Here is a 23,220-nt window from a genome sequence, read left to right on the forward strand (position 1 = left end):
TAAAGTGGTTTAAGTACAGAGGGGAAAGAGCATAAAGAGAATAATGTATCGCATTTATGTGGTATTGATCGATGAATATATATGTATGTGAATTGACTAATTATGCGGCTTCTTGCAGAGAGTTAGATAAGCTAAATCCCAGCGTCGTGTCTGTCAGCTGAGGATGTGCCAGAGTGTGCAGCTACAGATTCATTTCAGTGAGCTGGAAAAGATCAGTGCGCAATCAGATCACAAATGTTTATGGCATTTATCATGTTAGTTTACACACATATTACAAATTTGCAAGCTAAAAACACGTTTTCCGTGACCTTCCGGCGTCTTCTAGTTATTGCTTTGAGGTAACCAGGCGAGCAGCACGAGCACAAGGAGAAAATGTTCTGCCAGGTAAAACGTGCCATGTTTGCAATCTGCTCTACATTTCTGAATGTGCAGGCATTTGCATGCTTGTACAGAGACAGGCTCTCCGTTTCCTCCTGTTTCCAGTTGTTATGCTAAGGTAAGCTAACGAGCGCCTGGCTGTCGCATCAATTTAAATGCGCAGACATGAGATTGGAATCAGTCTCCTCTGCTCACTCTCAGCACAATAATCTTCCTTCAAACACCAGAATCTTTAGAGATTATGAAGTCCACGGCTGAAGAGAATTATATTTACATGCCACTTTGCAACACTAAATATGTTTTCAGCTCGTTTGTGGTTTTTACCAGCATGTAAGAAAAACGGTTTAATTTGTTGTCCTACAATTGTTTTTCAAAAGCTATAGGGAGGAACTAAATCTTTATTCCTACAGGGGTTTTTCAGTGAGTAAACATGACATTATGTTGGATTTTGCGATACTAACGTCCACCTCCACCTTAACCACCTGCAGTGCAGCGATATGCTGTGTTTACTTTTATAAATGTTTCCTTTTCATATAATCAAAGGGAGAAGAATGCATTCTCAAAACACGCAATCTGAAACTCGTTAGCTGTGGTTGTAGTTTAGAAAAAGACTTTGTAGGGGGCAGGGCTGTGTGTTTGCTGCCAGGTTAACACTACTTAGAAAGTTGAGTCAAAGCTCTTTTCTTCTTGTGTGTCATCTTTTAAGGCAAGATTGGACCAGACTACAATTAGAACTTCATGCAAGCCGCAGCTTAGAAACAAATCATTACTTTATTGAAAGGCTTCCTTAACTACTGGTATGTGTCCTATCACTTTGCTGGCCTTAGATGATTTACTTTGGAGGTGTGAATTAAGCCAATTAGGCTTCACAGTGCACAAAAGAAGCTAGAGATGGCACGGACATATGGTGCTGCCTGGGCAATTAGTATCTGTAAATGTAGATCAGACATTATAAAGATGAGAAGAATTTAAAACAAAACAGTGTTTGGTGTTTTTGGGGTGTAACAGCTTGTGTTCTTAAAGTTAAAACCAATAGTGGTCTGACAATTGCCTTAGTCTGTTTTTAAACTAAGGCAGTGAGTGGGGTGCGTCAGATATTTGCCAGCTACTTCTTCTCAGCTACAATGTGAAATGTAAATGAGAGTATGCTAGCAGTAGAGACATTCGAGAGGAGGATTTTCTCTTTGAACATGCAGCCCACTCTGTGAATTGCACTGTGACACTGAAAAAATGGGAATTTTGATTGACTGAATTTCCTCCATTCCTTTTTCTGAAGTTCACACACAACTGTAGGAATCCCGAAAATGAAATAAATCACTCTAAACCTGGAGAGGGAGCCTTGTGAATTTTGCAAAGAAAACAGCTTTAAAAAAAATATAATTTTAATGGTTTACCTCTCCCTCAGACCTCTCTTCCACCCTTCCCCCTTTAGGCTATTTGGGTAAAGCCTTTGGAGGAGATGATTAAAAATTAATATTTGGCTCAGGATTGACAGCAAACACCATTTGATGTGAGCCACAAAGAGACTATGGGTTTTCGGGTAGCTTTCAGGCAGTTTTACAGTTACCACAAACCCTCGTTTTTTCTTCAGTGAGAGGGTTGGGGGAGATGGGACGAGATGGACAGGCCGAGGATTTGTGTGGCGCTCGCGGTGCTCAACTCTGGTTATCTCCCTGCAGTATGCATGACAGCCTCTGCGGGACCGAAGAGAGTCCGAGCTACATGCAACAGAGAGGAGGCATACCAGCAACTCCGTGTCTTCAGTCTCCACCTCTGCCACTGCGGGTAGTTTCTTAGTTTGGGCCCTGATGTAGCACCTCTGATGTTCAGCAAACCGGATCCCAGTGATTCCCTTTGAAAAAGAAAAAGAAATGAAGGGATACTCAGGAATTCAGATATATGTATCATTCAGAAGCCCTCTGTGATGTGGATATCTCATATGAACTGAGGCAATCATTTTAAAATGCTCAGCTTTTTGCTGATAATCAAAGCTGTTAAAAAGTTAAAACCTAATGAGTAAGAAGAGGTGTGTTTTGATCTTCTTCTTCTCCTTCATGTTTTTTTTTTAAACTTTTATATCGTGGCGTAAAATTGATGTCTGCTTGGCTCTTGCAACACAGCTTTTGCTTTCAAGCTGAATGAAATAAAAAGGTAGCGGGTGTTCCACTGTGGCTCGGTAATGCTTTATAGCAGGATATATCGCACAGGAGAGCCAAGTGACATTGTTGAGAATGAAGTGTTTTCTACAGAGACTGCCCCCATTGAATTAGCCAGTCATAGGTCCCTGTCACTCTCTTAATCTGCGCAGTCAAGTGTGGAGTCACTCTCTTCAGCTCCACTGATGATCCTCCACCATGTGGACCGTGGCTCTTTTCAGTCTGACACACAGAGCCTCAATAGGCGAGAAAGATCTGTTAATTCCCTCTCGCCGCTATTGTATGTTAATCTAAGATATTCAGCCGGAATAAGTTTGAAAGACTTTCAGTAGATCAGATTGTATCCAATTTATTTTCTGCAGAGAGCTGCTCGTTCAGCACACAGCATTAGAACAGACGGCGGGATCTACATCTGCCACAGCTGCTTTAAACTCGCATCAAGTAAAAATTGTATGAGCCGTACCATGAAAATGGACTTGATTCAATCTAAATTTAATTACACTTACACGGTGATTGCTATGACATCTCCTTTGAATTGGTTAACTTGACCATGTGGGTGCTATTTCGATATTTTCAGCGGCGCTGTCACTCCGAGAGCCAGATACCAGCTGTACGAGACACGATACAAAGTGATGGCTGTCATAATCTACTGCATGTAATTTCATCTGTGTGGAAAAAGGATGGGGCAATAATAGTCTCAAGCACAAAAGCATTATGTTTATGCCGGGCTTTATTGTGATGAGTCTCTGTTTAATTTGGATCTACTGTGTTGGGGAGCTGCAGCGCTAGAAAAGAGGGCGATGTTGTGATGAGATACACTGATTACTGGGCTTGGTCAACCAGAAAATGAAGAAAGACACATTAACATAGGGCTGAGAAATGGGAAAGCAATGCCATTTTAACAGACAACATTGAAAGATCCACTCGGTGTATCCACGTGCAAGATGCTCATCTAAGTTTTATCAAGAGAATGGAGAACATGTAACAGCATGCATCATTCAGCTCATTCAAATGTCAGCTGGCATTAGTCTGGGCGATGCCTTCACATTACCTGCAAAAATGTCTGTAATTATGTGACATTTCTTACCCATGAACTATGCAACTCTCCATTTACAAGATGGAACATGAAAATGTTAAACAGTATGACAATTATATCTCGTTTAAAATATTAAATACAGCCTGCACAATACATTACACGTTATCAGTGTGGCACTATCCACTGGTAACCTTAGGGTGGACCTGTATGGGTCTAAAACAAAAAAACCCTCTAAATTTTAAAGATTTTTTCACGTTTTGTTGTTACTGATAGTCCACCTCACAATATCCAGACATCACAGTCAATCACAGAAATCCAAGCAGGATGCTATGTTACCGTAGGCTATCCTCAACTTCATCAAAAGTTTTCCTGCAGTCATGAATTTCAAAAGTGCTCCAAAGAAATTTTCGATGGATGAGTGCTGGAGGCGAGGTTTGATGCTTCCGTTTTATTTGCTGTGAGAAGAGGAGGCAGTAGACCGTATAGCAAAAAAAAGAGACAGGTTTTTTCTTCTAAATTCCCCTCTGACCAACACATCCTCGTGGTTAAAGGTTATCTGCAAAGACGACTGGCTAACATGAAACAAAAGAAGTAAAAACGTAGAAAACAGCATCTTATAAACAGAAAGGTTGGATGTGATTATGTTGCTCTGTGTTTTATTGCGTAAAGTACTCCTAAATTATTTAAATTATCTGTCAAAATGTTGACTATGGTATGTGCCTGAAGTTTAGCCACAGAAGCTTTACAGGACTGTTGAGGCTGACTTGCTGTGTGCAGGCTGCCAAAAGATAGACGTTAGAAGACATTCAAGGACGGCAGCAGTGAGGACACAAGACTTTGAGCCAAATGGCTCGTCTAAAGCTGCCTTTTCAAGTCGAACCTGAGAAGGAGAACTAATTTGTAACAAGGGGCGTGATGTTGTCAGTTTTTTTTGACATTTTATACTCGATGAGGCAGAAAGACATCACAAAAAATAAGCTGCTGCGGAACATTTTTTAAAGGATTACATTATAGAAATATTACTTTTACTATCAAGTTAAGATTTTTGTATGACAACACATAGATCATTTAGCATAAATATATATCTGACACTTTTTTGTTTCTTGAAAATTGGTTACAAATTCAACAAGTTATGATTTTTAATTAAAAAAACTGAAAAAAGGTGGTGATGTGTCCTCATATCTGTCTTTCTCCATTGTTTTTGTTGCTTTTGCCCATTTGACTCATTTTGTGATTCAGCCTTCAATAGTACAATAACACATGTTTTGCAGATATTTGTCCAAATAAGAACACTTCTGTCAAACTGGTCCAAATTTGCAATGAAACAGTCATGTTGTTGCCATAGCCAGCACAAATTCAAGTGAAGTCAAGGACATCCACATCAGACTTGATGGAGGGTACTGATTTCCTGGCATTATTGTTAGATACAGCGGTCCCCAACCCCCGGGCCTCGGACGGTGAGTCGTTTGGTACCGGGCCGCGAGACTTGAGGCTCAGGTGTGAAATGTATAGTTTTCAGGGTTTTTATCGGTTTTCAGCGTTATTTTGTTATCGTTTATATCGTTTACTCGGTTGTCCTTGGTCTTTTCACGTCCCAGATAGCAAGGAAACATTGAAACAATGTTTGAAACATTGAAACCGAAAAAAAGAACATTTGAAACATTGAAACCGAAAAAAAGAAAATTTATTCATAACACACGTGTGTTATGAATAAATTTTCTTTTTTTCGGTGCCGGTTCTAGTTTTATTTTGTTGTATTTATCCGCGACACCTTAAAGGCCGGTCCATGAAAATGTTGTCGGGCATAAACCGGTCCGTGGCGTCCGTGTATTAATATATCAGTCATTTGGACTGTGTCACCAAGATTAGGTTTTGACCGGGACGTTGATGGTTAACTGGAGAGGAATTAAAGAAAAAGTAAACACTGAGAGAAAGTGTCTGTTAAAAACACAACTTTAACATAAATATTACAGAATGGCTGCACTCACAGCTGCTGCTTCCAGCATCTGTGGTGATTTATGGATGCTGGCAACCTTGAACTAAGGTAGTACTATTTGAAAATAAGAAGCTAAAACATATGACTGACAACTTCTGCAGTCTGAACTTGAGCCAAGTCAGATGTGGAAATACCTGCGAAGCTGGCGGGAGTTATAGCTTAGGGTGTGCATCGCCTGATGAAGAAGGTCAGGTGGTAAATGAGGGAAAAACGCTGCTCACCCTTGTTTCAGACGGCTCTGCTGATGGTTTCCTCTCACAGTCTAGGGATATATTGTGCTTTCTTAAAGTTTTCCGACGCTTGGAAGTTTTACAGATTATTTTGTTGGCTCAGAATCATCTCAGAGTGAATTCAGTTCCCCACAGTATCCCACGAGAATAAAAATAAAGAACACAATATCCCATTTGCTTAAGCATTTAGATCTTTTGTAATACCACTGTTGAGCTCCACAGTTGACTTTTATCATTGCTGCTTCAATGGTTTGATTGAGTCCACTGTAATTACCTGAACTAATTGTGAACTAAATCGATGTAATTAGAAAATTCGCACACCTGCCCGTGCTGCTATTAAACACAGTGGCCGCAGGATTGTGCTGCAACTGGGAGTAGAACATAAGTCAGGCAAAAGGAAAAGGTTAATGTAGAAAATATGGGTCAATTTTAAGTGAAGACCTTTTCCAGAGTCCTCAGGGTCTCAAACCTGGGCGAAGATTTATGTTTTATCTAGACAACAACCTGAAGCAGAAAAGTCTGAAAGTCCTGAAGTAGCTTAACTAGAGCTGAGGCTAGAACCACACAGAACGTAATGGCTGCGCACCAACTCCTTCCATCCAACTTGGTTGAACTTTAAAGATTCTGCCTGCAAGAATAAGAGTGACTTTTAACAGAAAGGTGTGCCAGACTTCTAGGATTATTTCCAAGGAGACTCAAGGCTGCCATTGCTGCCAAAGGTGCTTTAACAAAGAAGGATTGTAGAGGTCTCTACAATGCTGAACTGCTTGACCCCCACAACATTGCTGCTGATATTTTCTGATGTATTTACAAAACCTTTTTATTCTTGTAAATCTACACCTAACACACCTGAATAGCAAACTACAACAAGGTCAATCTGAAACACACACACACACACACACACACACACACACACACACACACACACACACACACACACACATACATATGTTTCCATGAAGTTAAAGTTAAAATTTCTTGTTAAATGTCAGGAAACAATAAGCGAGGTTCTTTGTTCTTTACAGGCGAGGCCACATTACCGTAGCATTGTTTGAAGCCTTTGTAGTTAGTGAAGCAAACCTTGGAAAACTTGGGCAGCCTCACTTTTGCATCATTATGTCAAAAGTTTAGAGAATCCTTAAGGAAATCTGTCGTTGAGTTTAAGGAAAGCAATCATGCAACTGGAGAGAGAACACAACACACCAAGAAAGTAAACTTAACTTTAACACAATGGCTACTTAACATGCTCCAATTTTGACTTTATTATACCTTTGCTTTGTTGTGCAGATAAAATTGAAACACCAATTTGAAACCTTGCGCAGAAACAAATTTCTGTTTGCCTAAATGTTCTTTGGTTCAGTTGTTCACTTCGTTTTAACGTGAAAACGACCCTGGTAATTCCCTCTCAGGATGTCTCTTTCTCCATTTTTCCTTCCTCTCCTGTTAAAATGAGTCTAATGGTTCACAGTCCTGGTGGTATAATCCCCTCATTTTCCATTCATCACACAGCCCTCGGGCTTGATGGAGATTGTTTTAAAGGTGGCTTTGGTCTGTGTAATAACATGTGACATTCCCCTTTTTTGTATTAAACAAAATCAATTCTAACATCAGTGCAAAAGCTTCCACTTAGTATAACCAATTGTAAATTTTCTCCGAGATTTTTGTCACAATGAGGTTTGAATTATTCTGCTCACTCGCTTGTTACTTAGTCTTCCATGGTGGAGCACTGAATCAAACAAATCTCCTCGGGGGATGTGCTTCACTAACAGGAAGTGGAACAAGCAACAGGCACGCATGTTTATGTATGTGGGCCACAAACGCGCACACACATACACCCACACGCAAACACAGAGTGGGCTCAGGGAGGGAGAGAAGGAAATAGAGAGACTGATTGCAGGGGTTAAAGTTTTCCGGTGCTGTGCTGGTTTCTGTCATATAGCCATTTTAGATTCACAAAGCCCATTGTAACAGAAACAATAACGATTCAGCGTAGGATTTTGTTTTGGATGAGGTGTATCCTGTAACATTCAGCCTGGCAACTCAACATTTCACAGTAAATAATGGTGTGAGAGTAAGAGCATTCATTACCCAGCCAAGCAGCACACTCTCTACTCCGAGGTGCAGCATGTGTAGCCTCCTGCACAGTCGAGCAGGATTTAGGAATGAAAGGTAAGTTAATGAGTTCGGCTGGAGACAAAATTGCATTTGAATAAGGTGCGAGAAACAAATAGCGACGGGCTTCTTAATAGCGTTTGTCTCTGTACTGTGAAAAAGTTGGTGTATAGAATTAGTGGGAAGAAAGCGATTTTTTATGGGGGTCTGAATTCTTCACTCTGGGTTGCTGTGTGTGTGCACAAAGCCACATAACAAATCTGCGCGCTGCTGCTTTAGTATCAATTACTGATACCATAAGTGCTGTATTTTTGAAATTGTGTTTTTGATCCTTGCGTGAACACCTCAGTGAGAATAATTTCCATCACTCTGTCTGTGTGATGTTTCAAAGGTTCGTACCATCTTTTTTCCCATCCAGAGTGACAAAGGATGAGATAAGAAAAATAGGATTTCAAGAAAGGATAAACGTTGTCAATTGTCTCTTAAAAAAGGGCAGGATGTGAACATCATACAACATCCTCTGCTGACGAGAAGACATGGGTACAGCTTGAGTTTTTCATCAAAAGAAAAAAAAAATAGCTTACATGGCCTTGTTTAACCTTTACTTACATTTTTGAAGTCGTGGACCTCGAGAATCTCCTCACTCCCATTTCCCATCTTAAAGATTTCAACGCGGTGAACTGGGTCTATCTCCATTGTACTGTCTGTCTCCACGCCATCCACCACAGCTTTGTACTCGTGGTCATACACCTGCAACGACACAAACAACCACACGGCCCTCTGATCAATGCATGAGCGATGCTTTCGCCATTCCTTACATCATTGTTGTGCGCTCAATAATATAGATCAGTGAAAACATCAAAAATTAAGCAATTTTCTGAATTCTTCAGCCATCTTTAAATGCTTAACAGCGCTTTACAATTTAACAATGCTGCGCTGCCAACATCTCAGATTTTTTTCAATTATTCGAGCAGGTCTGGTGTTGTTCTCATTGACAGCTGTTTCACTGAAAGGAAAAAACAATTGACTCGATGGTGGCACCGAACGCAGGATTATGAATTGGAATTTCATTTTTGGGGTGCCAAAACCAGAAAAAACACAACAGCCGCAGAATAATTGTCACAAAATGGTGAGAAGTGTGAATGAGATTGACACATATTTACAGGCTATTGAGCGCCGGTTTATAGAATATTCAACCGTTAAATAAACATATGTTTTCATATGTCACCTGCATCTGAACGGAGATCAAAATGATCCATAATTACAAAAAACCAACAGATGAATACAAAAGACCTGCAGAAAACATGTGACGTGACTTCAACATCAGACTGAATAATGAGGTCGAATGACAAACCAGCTCCCATAAGAAAGGATAAGAACAGAAAAAAATATGAGTTTTAAATACTTGAAGCTGCAGTAACCTGGGTCAGTATCAGAGGGGGTTAGAAGTCAAGGAAGGTAACACAGCTTTTCCAAACATCCCAGTTTTATTTCGGAGGATTACATCATTTAACTTTACACACAGAAACAAAAAAAGATTTCACAGAAACCAAAAACTACCAGGGTCAAGCTTATTAGCTCCCCTGATGCTAACAGTCAGTTGTTTCTCCTTTTTGCTGGATAACAACCTTTAGTCATTTGTTGTACCTCTCAACATGTCTAAGGCTACGTTCACTCTGCAGGTCTTGATGCTCAATTCCGATTTTTTTGATCAAATCCGATTTTTTTGTCTGCTCGTTCACACTACAGATAAAATGTGACAGCAAACGCGCTCTAGTGTGACGCTCAAAGCGGCCGCATGCGCAAAAGAAGACGTCACACACAACGCACTCTGTTTAGACCCAGAGCAACAGTATTGTTTGACTGATGGCCCTTAATATAAAGACTTCAGACTTCACGTTTCCCAATTTTTGCTTTAAGTTATTTTGTTGTTTACATAATAATGTAAATAACCTAATAATGATCCTTATTGCTGTTTTAGAGGAGCGCTGCTTCAAAGGATAGTTACAGATTTCTGTCAGAATCTGCAGATTATACAGTACAAATAAAATGTTCACGTTCCTCCAACGTTGTCTTCCCAACAGTTTCACCGGATGGTCAGGAAGCGTTCGCGGTATCTTCTCCGGCGCTGATAATTGGCGTCTGTCTTGTGTCGGTGACGTAAAAGACGGATTTAATGCGACTTGACCATTAAACAGCAGTCGCTTTCTAAAACATCAGATATGTATCGGATTCAGTACCACATACGAAAGTGACCCAGATCGGATTTGAAAATATCGGATTTGTGCCGTTCACACTGTCATACCATGATCGGATATGGGTCGCAGAGGGTCAAAAAAATCGGATTTGATGCGCTTTCGCCTGCAGTGTGAACGTAGCCTAACACATCTCTGAACTTCCTTCAACTTTGATGGTCCTCTGGCATGGACCTTGGATGCTCAATCCAGTCAGTAACGTTCATTTTGAACTTCTGGATGTCGTCCTTCACCAGGAGTGATGTATGTTTTGGCCCATTGTCGTCACAGAAGACAAAGCGATGACCCAGACCCAGTTTTGCTACTGGATGCTTGAGGTTTTCTTTCAAAGTCTACACGTCTCCTTCTCTCTTTGTGATTCCTTCCATCTTCATGAGATTCCCAGTTCCAGACCCATCCCACAGCATAATACCACCACCACCGTGTTTCACTATAGGGTTGTACACACAAAAATGAGCTCCAGTTTCATGTCATCTAACCAAAGGACACGATTACAGAATGCATAATTTTAAATCATATTGTACTTCAGTCTTCTGCACAAGTGAAGGTTTTCTTGGTCTGCAACCTCACAGTCCATTCCTGTGCAGCGTTCTAGCAATTGTCTTCTTCGAGTCTAAGATTCCCAACTTAGACAAGTCATTCACTAATGTCTTGGAAGTTAATTTGGGGTCTTTAGACACATCTCTCACGAGCTGTTTCCCCAGAAACTTTAAAATCTTTTGCTGCCTACTTCTGCCAGGCTTATCCTGTACTGTGTGGCCCTCTTTGAATTTCTTGATGATAGTTCTCACTTCAGTTCTTGACACTTGGAAACTCAGCAATAATTGTATATCCATCTCTTCTTCATGAGCATCAACAATTCTTTTTCTCAAGTCCAAAATGGCTTGTTGAAGTTTTTATACTCTTATAGTTTAAATTCATTGCTAACCATCGGTTTTAACTTGGTTTTACACACTTTGAGTATTGCAAAGTTAAAGCACATCATTACACAGCAGTGTTTTTTTTTTTTTTGCTGCGGCTCAATAAAAGGATCAGATTTTCAGAGGGCTAATAATACTGACCCTGGTAATTTATGATTTTTTATGAAAACAATCTGTTACTGTGTGCAAAGAGAAACAATTTATGCTTTCTAAAGAAAACTAGTATGTTTACGTATGCTTTTTTGAAGATTCTTCAGGAATTAGTGAAAAAAAGAATTTTGGTCTCATCTGTATGTTGTAATTAATGTCAGACTATGATTATGTGGCTATATGTTGGAAAATGCGTACTTATCTTTAATGCATGGCATTTATTTATACTATGAAGCACTTTTTAATTTAAAAGTGCGATAAAATTTAAATTGTTGTTATGGATGCCAGACATCAAAAGAGAATGACTTGACTCCTTAAAGCTGATAGGAAGACAACACCCATCCATCCATCCATCCATCCATCCATCCATCCATCCATCCATCCATCCAGAGCTTATCCCACTTGCCATCCATCCATCCATCCAGAGCTTATCCCACTTGCCATCCATCCATCCATCCAGAGCTTATCCCACTTGCCATCCATCCATCCATCCAGAGCTTATCCCACTTGCCATCCATCCATCCATCCAGAGCTTATCCCACTTGCCATCCATCCATCCATCCATCCATCCATCCATCCAGAGCTTATCCCACTTGCCATCCATCCATCCATCCATCCATCCATCCAGAGCTTATCCCACTTGCCATCCATCCATCCATCCATCCATCCAGAGCTTATCCCACTTGCTATCCATCCATCCATCCATCCATCCATCCATCCATCCAGAGCTTATCCCACTTGCCATCCATCCATCCATCCATCCATCCATCCAGAGCTTATCCCACTTGCCATCCATCCATCCATCCATCCATCCATCCATCCATCCATCCATCCAGAGCTTATCCCACTTGCCATCCATCCATCCATCCATCCATCCATCCAGAGCTTATCCCACTTGCCATCCATCCATCCATCCATCCATCCATCCAGAGCTTATCCCACTTGCCATCCATCCATCCATCCATCCATCCATCCATCCATCCATCCAGAGCTTATCCCACTTGCCATCCATCCATCCATCCATCCATCCATCCAGAGCTTATCCCACTTGCCATCCATCCATCCATCCATCCATCCAGAGCTTATCCCACTTGCCATCCATCCATCCATCCATCCATCCAGAGCTTATCCCACTTGCCATCCATCCATCCATCCATCCATCCATCCATCCATCCATCCATCCAGAGCTTATCCCACTTGCCATCCATCCATCCATCCATCCATCCAGAGCTTATCCCACTTGCCATCCATCCATCCATCCATCCATCCAGAGCTTATCCCACTTGCCATCCATCCATCCATCCATCCATCCATCCAGAGCTTATCCCACTTGCCATCCATCCATCCATCCATCCATCCATCGCTTATCCCACTTGCCATTGGGTTAGAGGTGAGGCTAACATACTGATACTGCTGCCTTCATTCTATAGGACGACAACAGTAACTCAAATAACCACGACCAAAGTATGCAGAAGAGCATCTATGAACACATGTCAAACCTTGAAGCAGGTTACCTACAGCAGCAAACGACCACACCAGGTGTCATTGTTGTCAGCTAAAAATGGAAACAGAGGCTGCAATTTACACAGGCTCACCAAAACTGTACAACAAATGACTGGAATTACGTTGCCTGGTCTGCTGAGGTGACATTTAACATTTGGCTCTATTCTGTCTATCAGTGGGTCAGGCTGGCAGTGCCATATTTTCTTGGCACCACAGCCTACCTGTTGTTGCTGGCCATGTCCTTCTCTTTACGATCACACTGTACCTATCATAAGAAGTGTGCTTGGAGCAGAATAACAAGCCATACCACAAAGCCAAAAATAAAATCAAATTGCTCTCTTGAAGGTGAAAATGAGTTCACTGTACTTAAATGAGCTCCACAGTCCAAAAATCCCAATCCAATGGAGCACCTTTGCGATGATCTTTGTATCATGGGTGTGCAGCAGACGGTAGCAGTGCTACCAAGGTGTATCTAATAAACTGGCCGTGTGTGTCTGTGAGAGAGAGAAGGGGGGTGTTGGGTGGAGTAAAATGTGCTGTTTTGGCTGCCCGCTGTGCCTGAAAAAGAGGTCGATTAAAGTCAACCAAAATAGCAGGAAATGTGCAGAAACCAAAAAAAAACTAACTAAAAATGCCGAATGAAAACCGCAAGGCCAAAGAGAACTGCTTAAATGAGTGATATTTATCTGTATGTTTCCCTATAAGTGACTCCTTTTGCATTACGCAGTCACTGATAAGCCATTGTTAATATAAAAATATCCACTGTAGCAGAAAGCTATCACAGCCTCCCAGTTAGCTTAATTTGTTATCAGTTTTAAAACAGTGGCTGCAATATTTTCCAGATATCTTGAAAAATAAATCAAAAACAATATCTAACCGATTCAAAATGACAGCTTCTTAAACTTCAGTGGTAGCATGCACTCGAGCAATTAAAATATTATTTTATAATATATTGACAAGCTGTAAGGTTAAATAAAAAAAATGTATCGACAGAAGTTTGTCTGAAGTAAGCACGATAAAGAGATTTAAAATCTCCCTTACAGTTAGGACTCTCGCTTCATTGTTGCCTTAAAGCGCCGTTGTTTATCACAACTGCTTGCTTATATACTGTTCTTGGACACGCATGGATAGCTCTTAAAATTCCCTGTCTGAAAAATGATTCATGCCCACCAGCTGAAAATATGCTATTAATATTTATGCGAGGGTTGTGTTATGATGAGAAATATATTGCTGAGTTCATCTTCATCTGTCTCAGTGGCAAATCAGAGCCTCGCCAATGAGACGCATGATTAATGAATACACTCAGATGGGAGTCCATCAGGATTTATATCCCCCATCAGAACCATCTGAGTGTCCTCTAACGCTCTAACAAAATTAGCTTTCACTTTAAGCTCTTTCACATGTTCATTTTTTAACATGTTTTCCATCTGCTTGCTTATACAGCTTCCAGGATATTCAAATATGCTGCGTTACATGTAGGCACGACTTTTCTTTTTTGGAGGAAGAACAGAGCAATAATGATCAAATGGGATATAATTCTTAATAGATGATCACTGTTAGACTGGCATAGCCTATAAATCACCATTAATACGGGTCACAGTAGCCTTGGCGCTAAAGAGAAGTAGAACTTCTAATTGTCAGGAGAAGCCAAATTAAGATGGGCCTGAGATTTAAGTGTCAATTGAGCAGTTATGGATAAAATTGGGGCTATTAAACAGTCTGAAAGTCCATGTGGTGAATTAAAGTTCTATTTGAGCATTTCTTTTATATTAACATAAAGGTGGAATGGGGGAATAGATTCTCGAGGCTTATTGATTTATACTAAAACAGTGAATTACATTTTCAGCAGGCTATCTCTTTTGATGAAAATCCAGCAGTGAGAATCTCCCCACCGCACCAGGTTGAAATAGATAATAATGTATTACAACAGTTTGACTTCGGCTGGCTCAATAGCCAAAGCTGCTGCTGTGCACAATAATTGGCATTCTGAAAATAGAAATGAATTGCCCCTGTATGGCCTTCTTTGAAACTTATAGATGCTCCAGTTCATTGGGAAACTTGTAGTGTGATACATGGTGCAATAAGGGGAAAACTGTGGAGCACAACATAATATTTCACCTCAGCGTACCAACGGTGATCTTTATAATTAGTTCTTCAGATCACTCTCATTATTTTAGTTTCAAAAAAAAAAAAAAAAAAAAAAGCAAAAGTGCATTAACGAAAACTTGTTCCTTATAATTTCTTGCTTCAATTCTGGACTAATATGAATTCATAGAAACTATCACTTAGCAACTCTCATAGAAAAAAAAAAAGGCTGTGAAAGTTAATTAGCTTTTCATGTCAAACTGAACAGCCAGATAAAATGCCAGCACATAGGAAAAGCTCCAATTTATGCTACACTCTCTGTGCAGGGACATTGAAAGGCTACTGTGTGACTATTTTGGTCTCAAAGACATTTAATGCACTTGAAACACTTCGACAATTATACTAGTGTGACATTAAAACTGCAGTGGGAAAGATTTTTATTTAAAAGTACGAAAGGCACGTAGTTCGACTGAAAAAAAAAAAGAGGCTGAGATGTCTTACTACATAAGCTAGAGACACTTGTCAAAGTTGACCATTTTTAGCAAACGGTTATATTGTTACAATTAGCTGAAATGGCTCTGCTATTTGAAGGAAATATCACAGAAAATGAGCAACAACAAAGATGTAGAATAAATGAAAAGGAGCAAAAATATAAGAGAAACAGCGAGGACGTGCACGAGGAGAGAAACAGCGAGACTTGCCGTCTCATAGCGCTTGTGCTGTACACCTGCATGAAAATGATACATTATTATAAATACATTGTTACAACTTTCTGTGAGTGAGACAGCGATTCTGACGCATGAACGATCCAATTTAGGCGCATCAGCTAATGCAAACGCCACTGCAGCGATCTGCCTGAACAACGCTACGTTCCACTTTGCTTCATCGCACTAGCGTTCTCAGCTCAGTGCTGTCTGAGCTAACTCCATCTGACGTGGTGTGGAAAACAACAATGAACCTTGGTTATTTTGTTTAACTGTTGGTTGCTTAAGATTAACCTTAAACTGAACACTATTTAACATTTCAGCCTGATGGGACAGCACAAGTTTTAAAGTTAGAACGTTGTTAATTTCATTTAATTTCATAAAGAAAATTGCTGGTTATAAGAACACCCAGCAGACACAAGACAACATTAGCATTCAATATTGAATTTAAAGTTGTTGACTGTTTAGCTCCACAACAGTACAGTATGCTAGGAGGCTAATTATCACAGGCTTCAATGTTAAAAAGCTCAATTTATATAAAAAATAAACATATTTATAGCCTTCTAAAAATAGAGTTTTGGCTCTAAAGCTCAAACCCCATTTAGACAACTGTATGTCAGTTTAAAATGCATATATTCCAACTGTTAAATCATTATTGGAGCTTTAACTTAAGGATATGGTTTGCTTAAATGAAGGGACGATGTCAACACAAATGACTAGCCATCACCTCAACGAATAGGAGGCACTGAACTGTGCCTTGTTTCTGGTGTTGGTCCCTTTCACTGCATATTAGTGAAATTATCTGACAAACAATATGCCCTGCAGAGGAATTAACTGTTTTAATGGATTGGCCAAAAAGTCTGTATTCTGCCAAGACTGCATGCAAGAGGCAATGGTTATTGTTTGGTACCGGAAAGTTTCAAAGGATATTTAAGAAACAGGTCTTGAGGCTGGAGTATGTGCACAAAAAAGGTGGCATTTATTAAGAAAAATCTTAATGAAACAAAAGGCCCCTGGGGAATTCAACCAAACAAACTGAAACTACAATAAAACAAAACAAAACACAGCCTCGGAGCAAGCTGCCACCTCCTCTCTCTGCTGCTATTCAATCCTTTACTAATGCCTTTCCAGCCGCACCTGCACAAATCCACCTGTAATGGAAAGACATGATCAAAATATGGCTATATTTATAATATATATAACACTATACATCCATATATTAACAGAATGCCAGTGACTAAAAGAAAGCTCTTCCATGGTCTCCTTTACTGCTCCTGTGCCTCAATTAACTACTCAGACCTCAATCATGCAAAGCTGTCTTCACACTCTCTGATTAACAGCTGATTCCCAGAAAAACACAGGTGAAGAGTAAAAACAATCATCAAAAAAATTGAACTCAGTCTAATTAACAGACCGATTCACCTACCAAAATAAACAACAGAAACTCATCATGTAATCAATAATCCCAACCCCTGCTGATAATGTTTGGGAACTGGGTATTGTCAACAGGAGAAAGGAACACTGCTTTCATAAGGAACTCTAACTACAAGGTATTGGTTTCTGTACACTTTTCTAATCAAGCTAAATAATTACACAGCAGTTCACCCTTTCTTTCACATATGCTAAATTTGGCTAAACAGCAACAACAACAACAACAAAAAACAAGATATCAGTGGACAAATATTAGTTTTTGAAAGCACTTCTTTGGATTTGGATTGATATTAGATCGAGCTCTAACAATAAGCTTTATCAAAAAGGAAAGTTTTAAACCTAATCTCAAAAGTAGAGATGGTGTCTGTCTCCTGAATCCAAACTGGGGGCTTGTTCCACAGGAGAGGGGCCTGAAAGCTAAAGTCTCTGCCTCTCATTCTACTTTTAACCATCCTTGGAACCACAAGTAAGCCTGCAGTTTGAGAGTGAACTGGTCTATTGGGGTGACGAGACTATGAGGTCTTTAAAATAAGGTAGGCCCTGATTATTCAAGATCTGATATTGAGCGGAAGGATTGAGTGGTATGGTTTTTCTATCCAGGAATACTGCAGTGGCAGTGTGTTTGGAATAAAACTGAAAAATGAAGTCAGTGCCACTCGTCGTGTTTGTAATTCCATCAATTCTGACAAGATCCCCAACACGACTGGCTGAAAAGCGACCTCACACCATGACAGAGCATCGACCATGTGTTTCTGCTCCCCTGACCTCCTTAGGGATGGGAATTGATAAGAATTCAGCAATTAAATTCCATTATGGATATCACTTATTGATTTGATTCCTTATCGATTCTCTTACGGGTTCTCACTGACTTTGCTTTGAGAGCCACCACCATCTCTAAGCAGCACAAAGAAAGAAAGATGAATTGCATTTTGTGTGGTCAAACGTTTGTGCATGTTGGAGGTATTTCCCCTCTTTGTCCTGATCAGTGTTCCAGTCTTACTCAAAAAAGTAATTATTGCACAGGTTACACAGAACACTTTTCTTAAAAGTAATGTTGTTGCTTAATTCCTCCCAGAAAAAAGTAATTTTTATACTATTCATTACAATATTTTCATGTTAATGACCTGAAATGCATTGTTCTATAATTACCATTAAACATATAAACCTGAAGCTACAGCCCCTCACACCAGCACAAATCCCTATCCTGATGAGGACATACATGTGATCTTTCTCTTAGTATTACACAAAGCCTCTCTTAGCACAAAACCAGCACAAAGTGACTTCAAAGTGATCGCTTCAATGATTCTACTGTAGAAACATGAACAGGTAGGAACGGAAGCTGCGGCCTGACTGCTCATCCTTTTGTTAGCTGTTGAAGTTCAGGGTCTGTCTGGCTGTTGGGCTGGGGCTCAACATTCACTCAGCTTTAACCTCACTCTGGGTTCTTGGGTAGTTTAGCGTTAGCATGCTGTTTGGGTTTGGATTCATCAATTCAATTCAATTCAATTTTATTTATATAGCGCCAAATCACAACAAAAGTCGCCTCAAGGTGCTTCATAGATACAGAGAAAAACCCAACAATCATATGACCCCCTATGAGCAGCACTTTGGCGACAGTGGGAAGGAAAAACTCCCTTTTAACAGGAAGAAACCTCCAGCAGAACCAGGCTCAGGGAGGGGCGGGGCCATCTGCTGCGACCGGTTGGGGTGAGAGAAGGAAGACAGGATAAAGACATGCTGTGGAAGAGAGACAGAGGTTAATAACAGGTATGATTCAATACAGAGAGGTCTGTTAATACATAGTGAGTGAGAAAGGTGACTGGAAAGGAAAAACTCAATGCATCATGGGAATCCCCGGCAGCCTACGTCTATTGCAGCATAACTAAGGGAGGATTCAGGGTCACCTGGTCCAGCCCTAACTATATGCTTTAGCAAAAAGGAAAGTTTGAAGCCTAATCTTGAAAGTAGAGATAGTGTCTGTCTCCTGAATCCAAACTGGAAGCTGGTTCCACAGAAGAGGGGCCTGAAAACTGAAGGCTCTGCCTCCCATTCTACTTTTAAATACTCTAGGAACAACAAGTAGGCCTGCAGAGCGAGAGCGAAGTGCTCTAATAGGGTGATATGGTACTACAAGGTCATTAAGATAAGATGGGGCCTGATTATTTAAGACCTTGTATGTGAGGAGCAGGATTTTGAATTCAATTCTGGATTTAACAGGAAGCCAAAACAGGAGAAATACGTTTTCACTCCATAAAACGTGTAGCCACTGATTTTCAGTCCAGTTCTACCAATTTGGCCTTTCCAACCTGTTTCCAGTGAGACCTTATCTGATGAGGCTTCAGCAAACCGTTGCTGGATCAACTAAAGAGCCAGATGCATCTCTCAGGTCATGTGGCAGGATTTTGCTGATGAACATGACTTTCACATAGTATTGATGGGCTTTTATGCCTTCCACTGTTTCTGTTTTCCTTCACTTTTTCAGTTTTCACAAAAAATTTTTAAGGACACACTGGACACCATGCTGAGTTTTGAGCTAATAGCTGTTTGAAAATCACCTCGTTGGTACACAAATACTGTAATACGTATGTCTATTGCCTGTAAAGCTGTTATTTTTTGGCATTTTTCATTGATTCAACTAAGAAATTGGAACAAATTATATGTTTTTGCAACAAGCTGTTAGCAAGTGTCTAAAGATAAAATGTAAAATTGGTTGTCTGTTACATGCAGATACAACACTTGTTCATCCCTTGAGTTAGGTGCCATTTTTATGCTTGAATGATTCATAGGTCAGTGTGAACAGTGGCTTAACAAACAAACAAACAAACAAAAAAAACCCCATACCTCTGGAAATGGTCAGGTAGAAGCACTGAACAGAATATGTGAAAGAAAAAACCCCAAAGAAAAACTTGAAAAAGACCCGAGAACAACTGCAAGACTTTTGCACAGCAGCGTCTGTGTCTATGTGTATGTGGCTGTGTATTTACATCTATCCCCAGAAAGTATATTTCTCCTTACCCTGTTATGTTATGACCACTATTTAAAAAAATCTGTCTTTCTTAATGAAGCAGTTTTTTTTCCTTTGAAACACACAGAGCTCTCTGAAATCCCATTTCATGAACTCTGGGATTTGACATTTTCAAATATAAAAGAGTTTCCTGTCATCATGTGAAGTTTCCTTCTGTGGCTGTAAGCAACAACCTCTAATCTGAAGTTCAGTCTCAAATCCCTGTTGTCTCACCAGCGTTGCAACTTCTAAGAGAACACTAAAGTGCAAAAACAACTCGCAGAGTTACTTTATGAGAGCGCGGAGCAGAGACAACAATACGATGACGTCTTTGGATGTTATTTTTCAAAACTGAGACGTGCATTTGAACCCTTAAAGGTTACACTGCAAACAACCCAATGGTACTATAGTGAAATACACATTGATTGCAAAAGGAGTATTACTGCAAACCAAACCTTGTTATTTATCTGAAAAACCGCCTTCCACTATGCATGACATCCCTCCAAACCAGCTGGTCTTTTCTCACTTCACAAGATGCCTTACACCCTTGTACAGTAAGCGATAAAGAATTCAGATCTCCACAGCAAGAAAAACATTCAAGCTCAGGAGCATGAGGCGATCTGTGAGGAAGCCTTCACAGACAATACCTTGTTTATTTCCTCTGTTCAAGGTTTCTGTCTGAAGTGGTTCTTAACAGCCTCCACCAAGATGGTTTCAAACACAGACTCACAGTGAAAGGAGTGAATGAGAAGCGGCAGGCACAGCCAGACCTGCAGGTTGTTTGTGGGAATGGTTCTTGTGTGTCACTCGAGGACGTTAAGCAAAGGTCACGTAGATGTTGTTACAGGTGAGTGGGCTGCAGTTGTTTCCGTGTGTGCGTGCGTGCGTGTGCATGCGTGCGTGGGAAGAGAGAGCATAAGCATATGTGCACCTATGGAGGAGGCAGCCGTGGGAATGAGGAAGATGAGATGATGACAATATGTCCTCTCAGTTGTCCTTGAGGGTTAGAAGATAGGGGCTCCAGTCAGGCGGAACTGGATGCCTGTCACTCATGGCGGGGTGGTGATGTTGGTGGGTGGTGAGGGACGGGGAGGGAAAGGTTGCTCGGGGGCTGCACAGTGCACTGGGTCTCCTGGGAGCCATAGGCTGCCTAGTGATAGATCGAAGTGGGCAGCAGCTTAGACACTCACACCAGCGAACACCGTGTCCTTTTGGTTTTGGACCTTATAAAGTCCTTGCTGGTTTTAAAGCACCAGCAGACTGCTGGCTTAAAATTCAGTTTGACAAGGACTGCAATTCGGGGAATTGTGTTTTATATAATATGAATTCAGACATGTGCTTTCTTTCTTTCTGGGTCCATGTGATATTAATATATTCATGTGCTGAGAAATGCAATGTTGTCCTTTTGTGGTTTCCATTAAATGCTAAAAATGTCAAAAATTAAAATAATGTAAATGTTACTTGACAATATTTGGTTATTCTGACAAAATTTGAAATGCGCAAATAAAACATACATGAACCAGTTTAATCGGTTGCTTTAGTTTATTAAATGCACTTGGTTAAAGCAAGACTGCAAATGTCTCTGCTTTTAAAACCCTTTAAGACCTACCATAGAACCAAGTCCGCCAGAGCTTATCTTTATATTTTTACATGCTGTGGAGCCATTTCTGGGAGCATTTCAAGTTGCTATACATCAATACAACTGTTATAGCCCAAATTTTAATAATATGTATGCATTAAGTCCATAGTAACTACATAAATTGCAAAAAAGTGCAATAAACTACAATTTGTTTTTTTAACATATATTTCTAGTTAGAGAAATTTAAGAGGCTTATCCCTCAAAACTGTAAATACAAAAAAGTTGCGCAAAATAGTTTCCCACCACAGGAAATTTATTTTGAGTGTCTTCATAGTTTTATTTTTGAAATACACCAATTTTTATATACTGCAGGAAAAACGAAAATAAATATTATAATGCAAATTTGCAAAAAAGCAGCATATGCATCAAAATAAACTATTTCCAGCAGTGCAATTTCCAAGCAAATGATACAGAAAAGCATAAAGTCAAACATGACCAGCATATGCTTATAAGGCCATGAAGGTAAAAAACTACATTTTCCGTGAAAATGACGTCTCTTCCGGTTTCAGGCAGGTAATGGCGGACATGCGATAAGTCGCGCTGACGTCTATTCCAACGTAGGAAGTGTTACAAACAGCTGATCGGATTGGCAAAGCCTTTTTCTGGAATATTATATTTTTGTTGCTGCAAGCGCTTTTTATGCAATTTTTGCAAAGCTATATGCGGAAGGAAACCGTGACCTAGGACAAGCTGAATACATAAGATGTAAGTACAACTCCACAGTTTTATATGCAAAAAAGATTGCGCTAGCTTACGTGGTTCCAGTTCTACAGAGATTTAAAAATAGTTACACACAACCCAGCGTGCAGCTCCAACCGGTCTTTCAGTTTGATGGGTCTTTATGAAGAAATCATGTAAAATTAAAAATAATCTATATATATCTTATATTTAATATTTTCAAAAGATATATTACCAATTACCAAAAATAAATAAACAAATGAAATAAAAAAAAACAACCTCACATTGTGCATTTCATCCACAACTCACTAGAAATGTCATTATTTAAACTGATTTTTCCTAAATCTAATCTTATGAGTAGAGATGTGGAATCATGTTCAAACTACTGTGGCTGTGATTTGTAAAATAGTGAGAAAGCAAAGCAGCTGCTGCCTTTGTCCAGTCACAGTTTCTGTTAAATCTGGGGAACTCAAACTAAAACTCAAAGTAAAAAAAAACAACCCCCCAAACTCATAAAAACCCTTTGACATTACTGTAAAACACATTATTCAGAGTTGATTCGAGATAGTCTGTGATCTGCAAGTGAAGTATGGGCCGCAAACTCAAAAATCCAGCCAGTTTCCATGCTTCTTTCTTTTTTTTCCATCAGCCGTCTTTTCTGAGCGACTTACTACGGTACCCTTTAAGCAGCATATTTCCACACAACTTGGCAAGGTGTTCTTTTCAGTAAAACGGCTACTTATTTATTTTAAGCATACCTTTCTGACGACAGAACTAATTTTGAAATTTCTCTGGCACGTCCAGATGTTGCTTTTCATATTTCACATGCTGACTTTTTGTGATGAGGTCACTTGTTACGTTTCCATTTGATGACTCTTCCATGTAGATGCTGTTTGTGCATCGCCGCTTTTGTGCCAGCTAAACCTTCTTGACACAGGAGTTC

General features: G+C 40.0%; 1 protein-coding gene across 1 annotated transcript in view; it reads right to left on the reverse strand.

Annotated features, from left to right (window-relative positions):
- The window catches only part of tnmd (tenomodulin), an 81,936-nt gene that overhangs the window by 20,302 nt on the left and 38,414 nt on the right, over positions 1 to 23,220 (reverse strand). Inside the window, exons 3-4 of the mRNA XM_085131236.1 lie at positions 8,518 to 8,658; positions 2,123 to 2,230 (exon numbers count right to left, since the gene is read on the reverse strand). Coding sequence (XP_084987362.1) covers positions 2,123 to 2,230; positions 8,518 to 8,658 — 249 coding nt within the window. The remainder of the gene's footprint in view (positions 1 to 2,122; positions 2,231 to 8,517; positions 8,659 to 23,220) is intronic.

This window comes from Neolamprologus multifasciatus, chromosome 2, assembly GCF_963576455.1.
Source record: "Neolamprologus multifasciatus chromosome 2, fNeoMul1.2, whole genome shotgun sequence".
Classification (NCBI taxonomy): Eukaryota; Metazoa; Chordata; class Actinopteri; order Cichliformes; family Cichlidae; genus Neolamprologus; species Neolamprologus multifasciatus.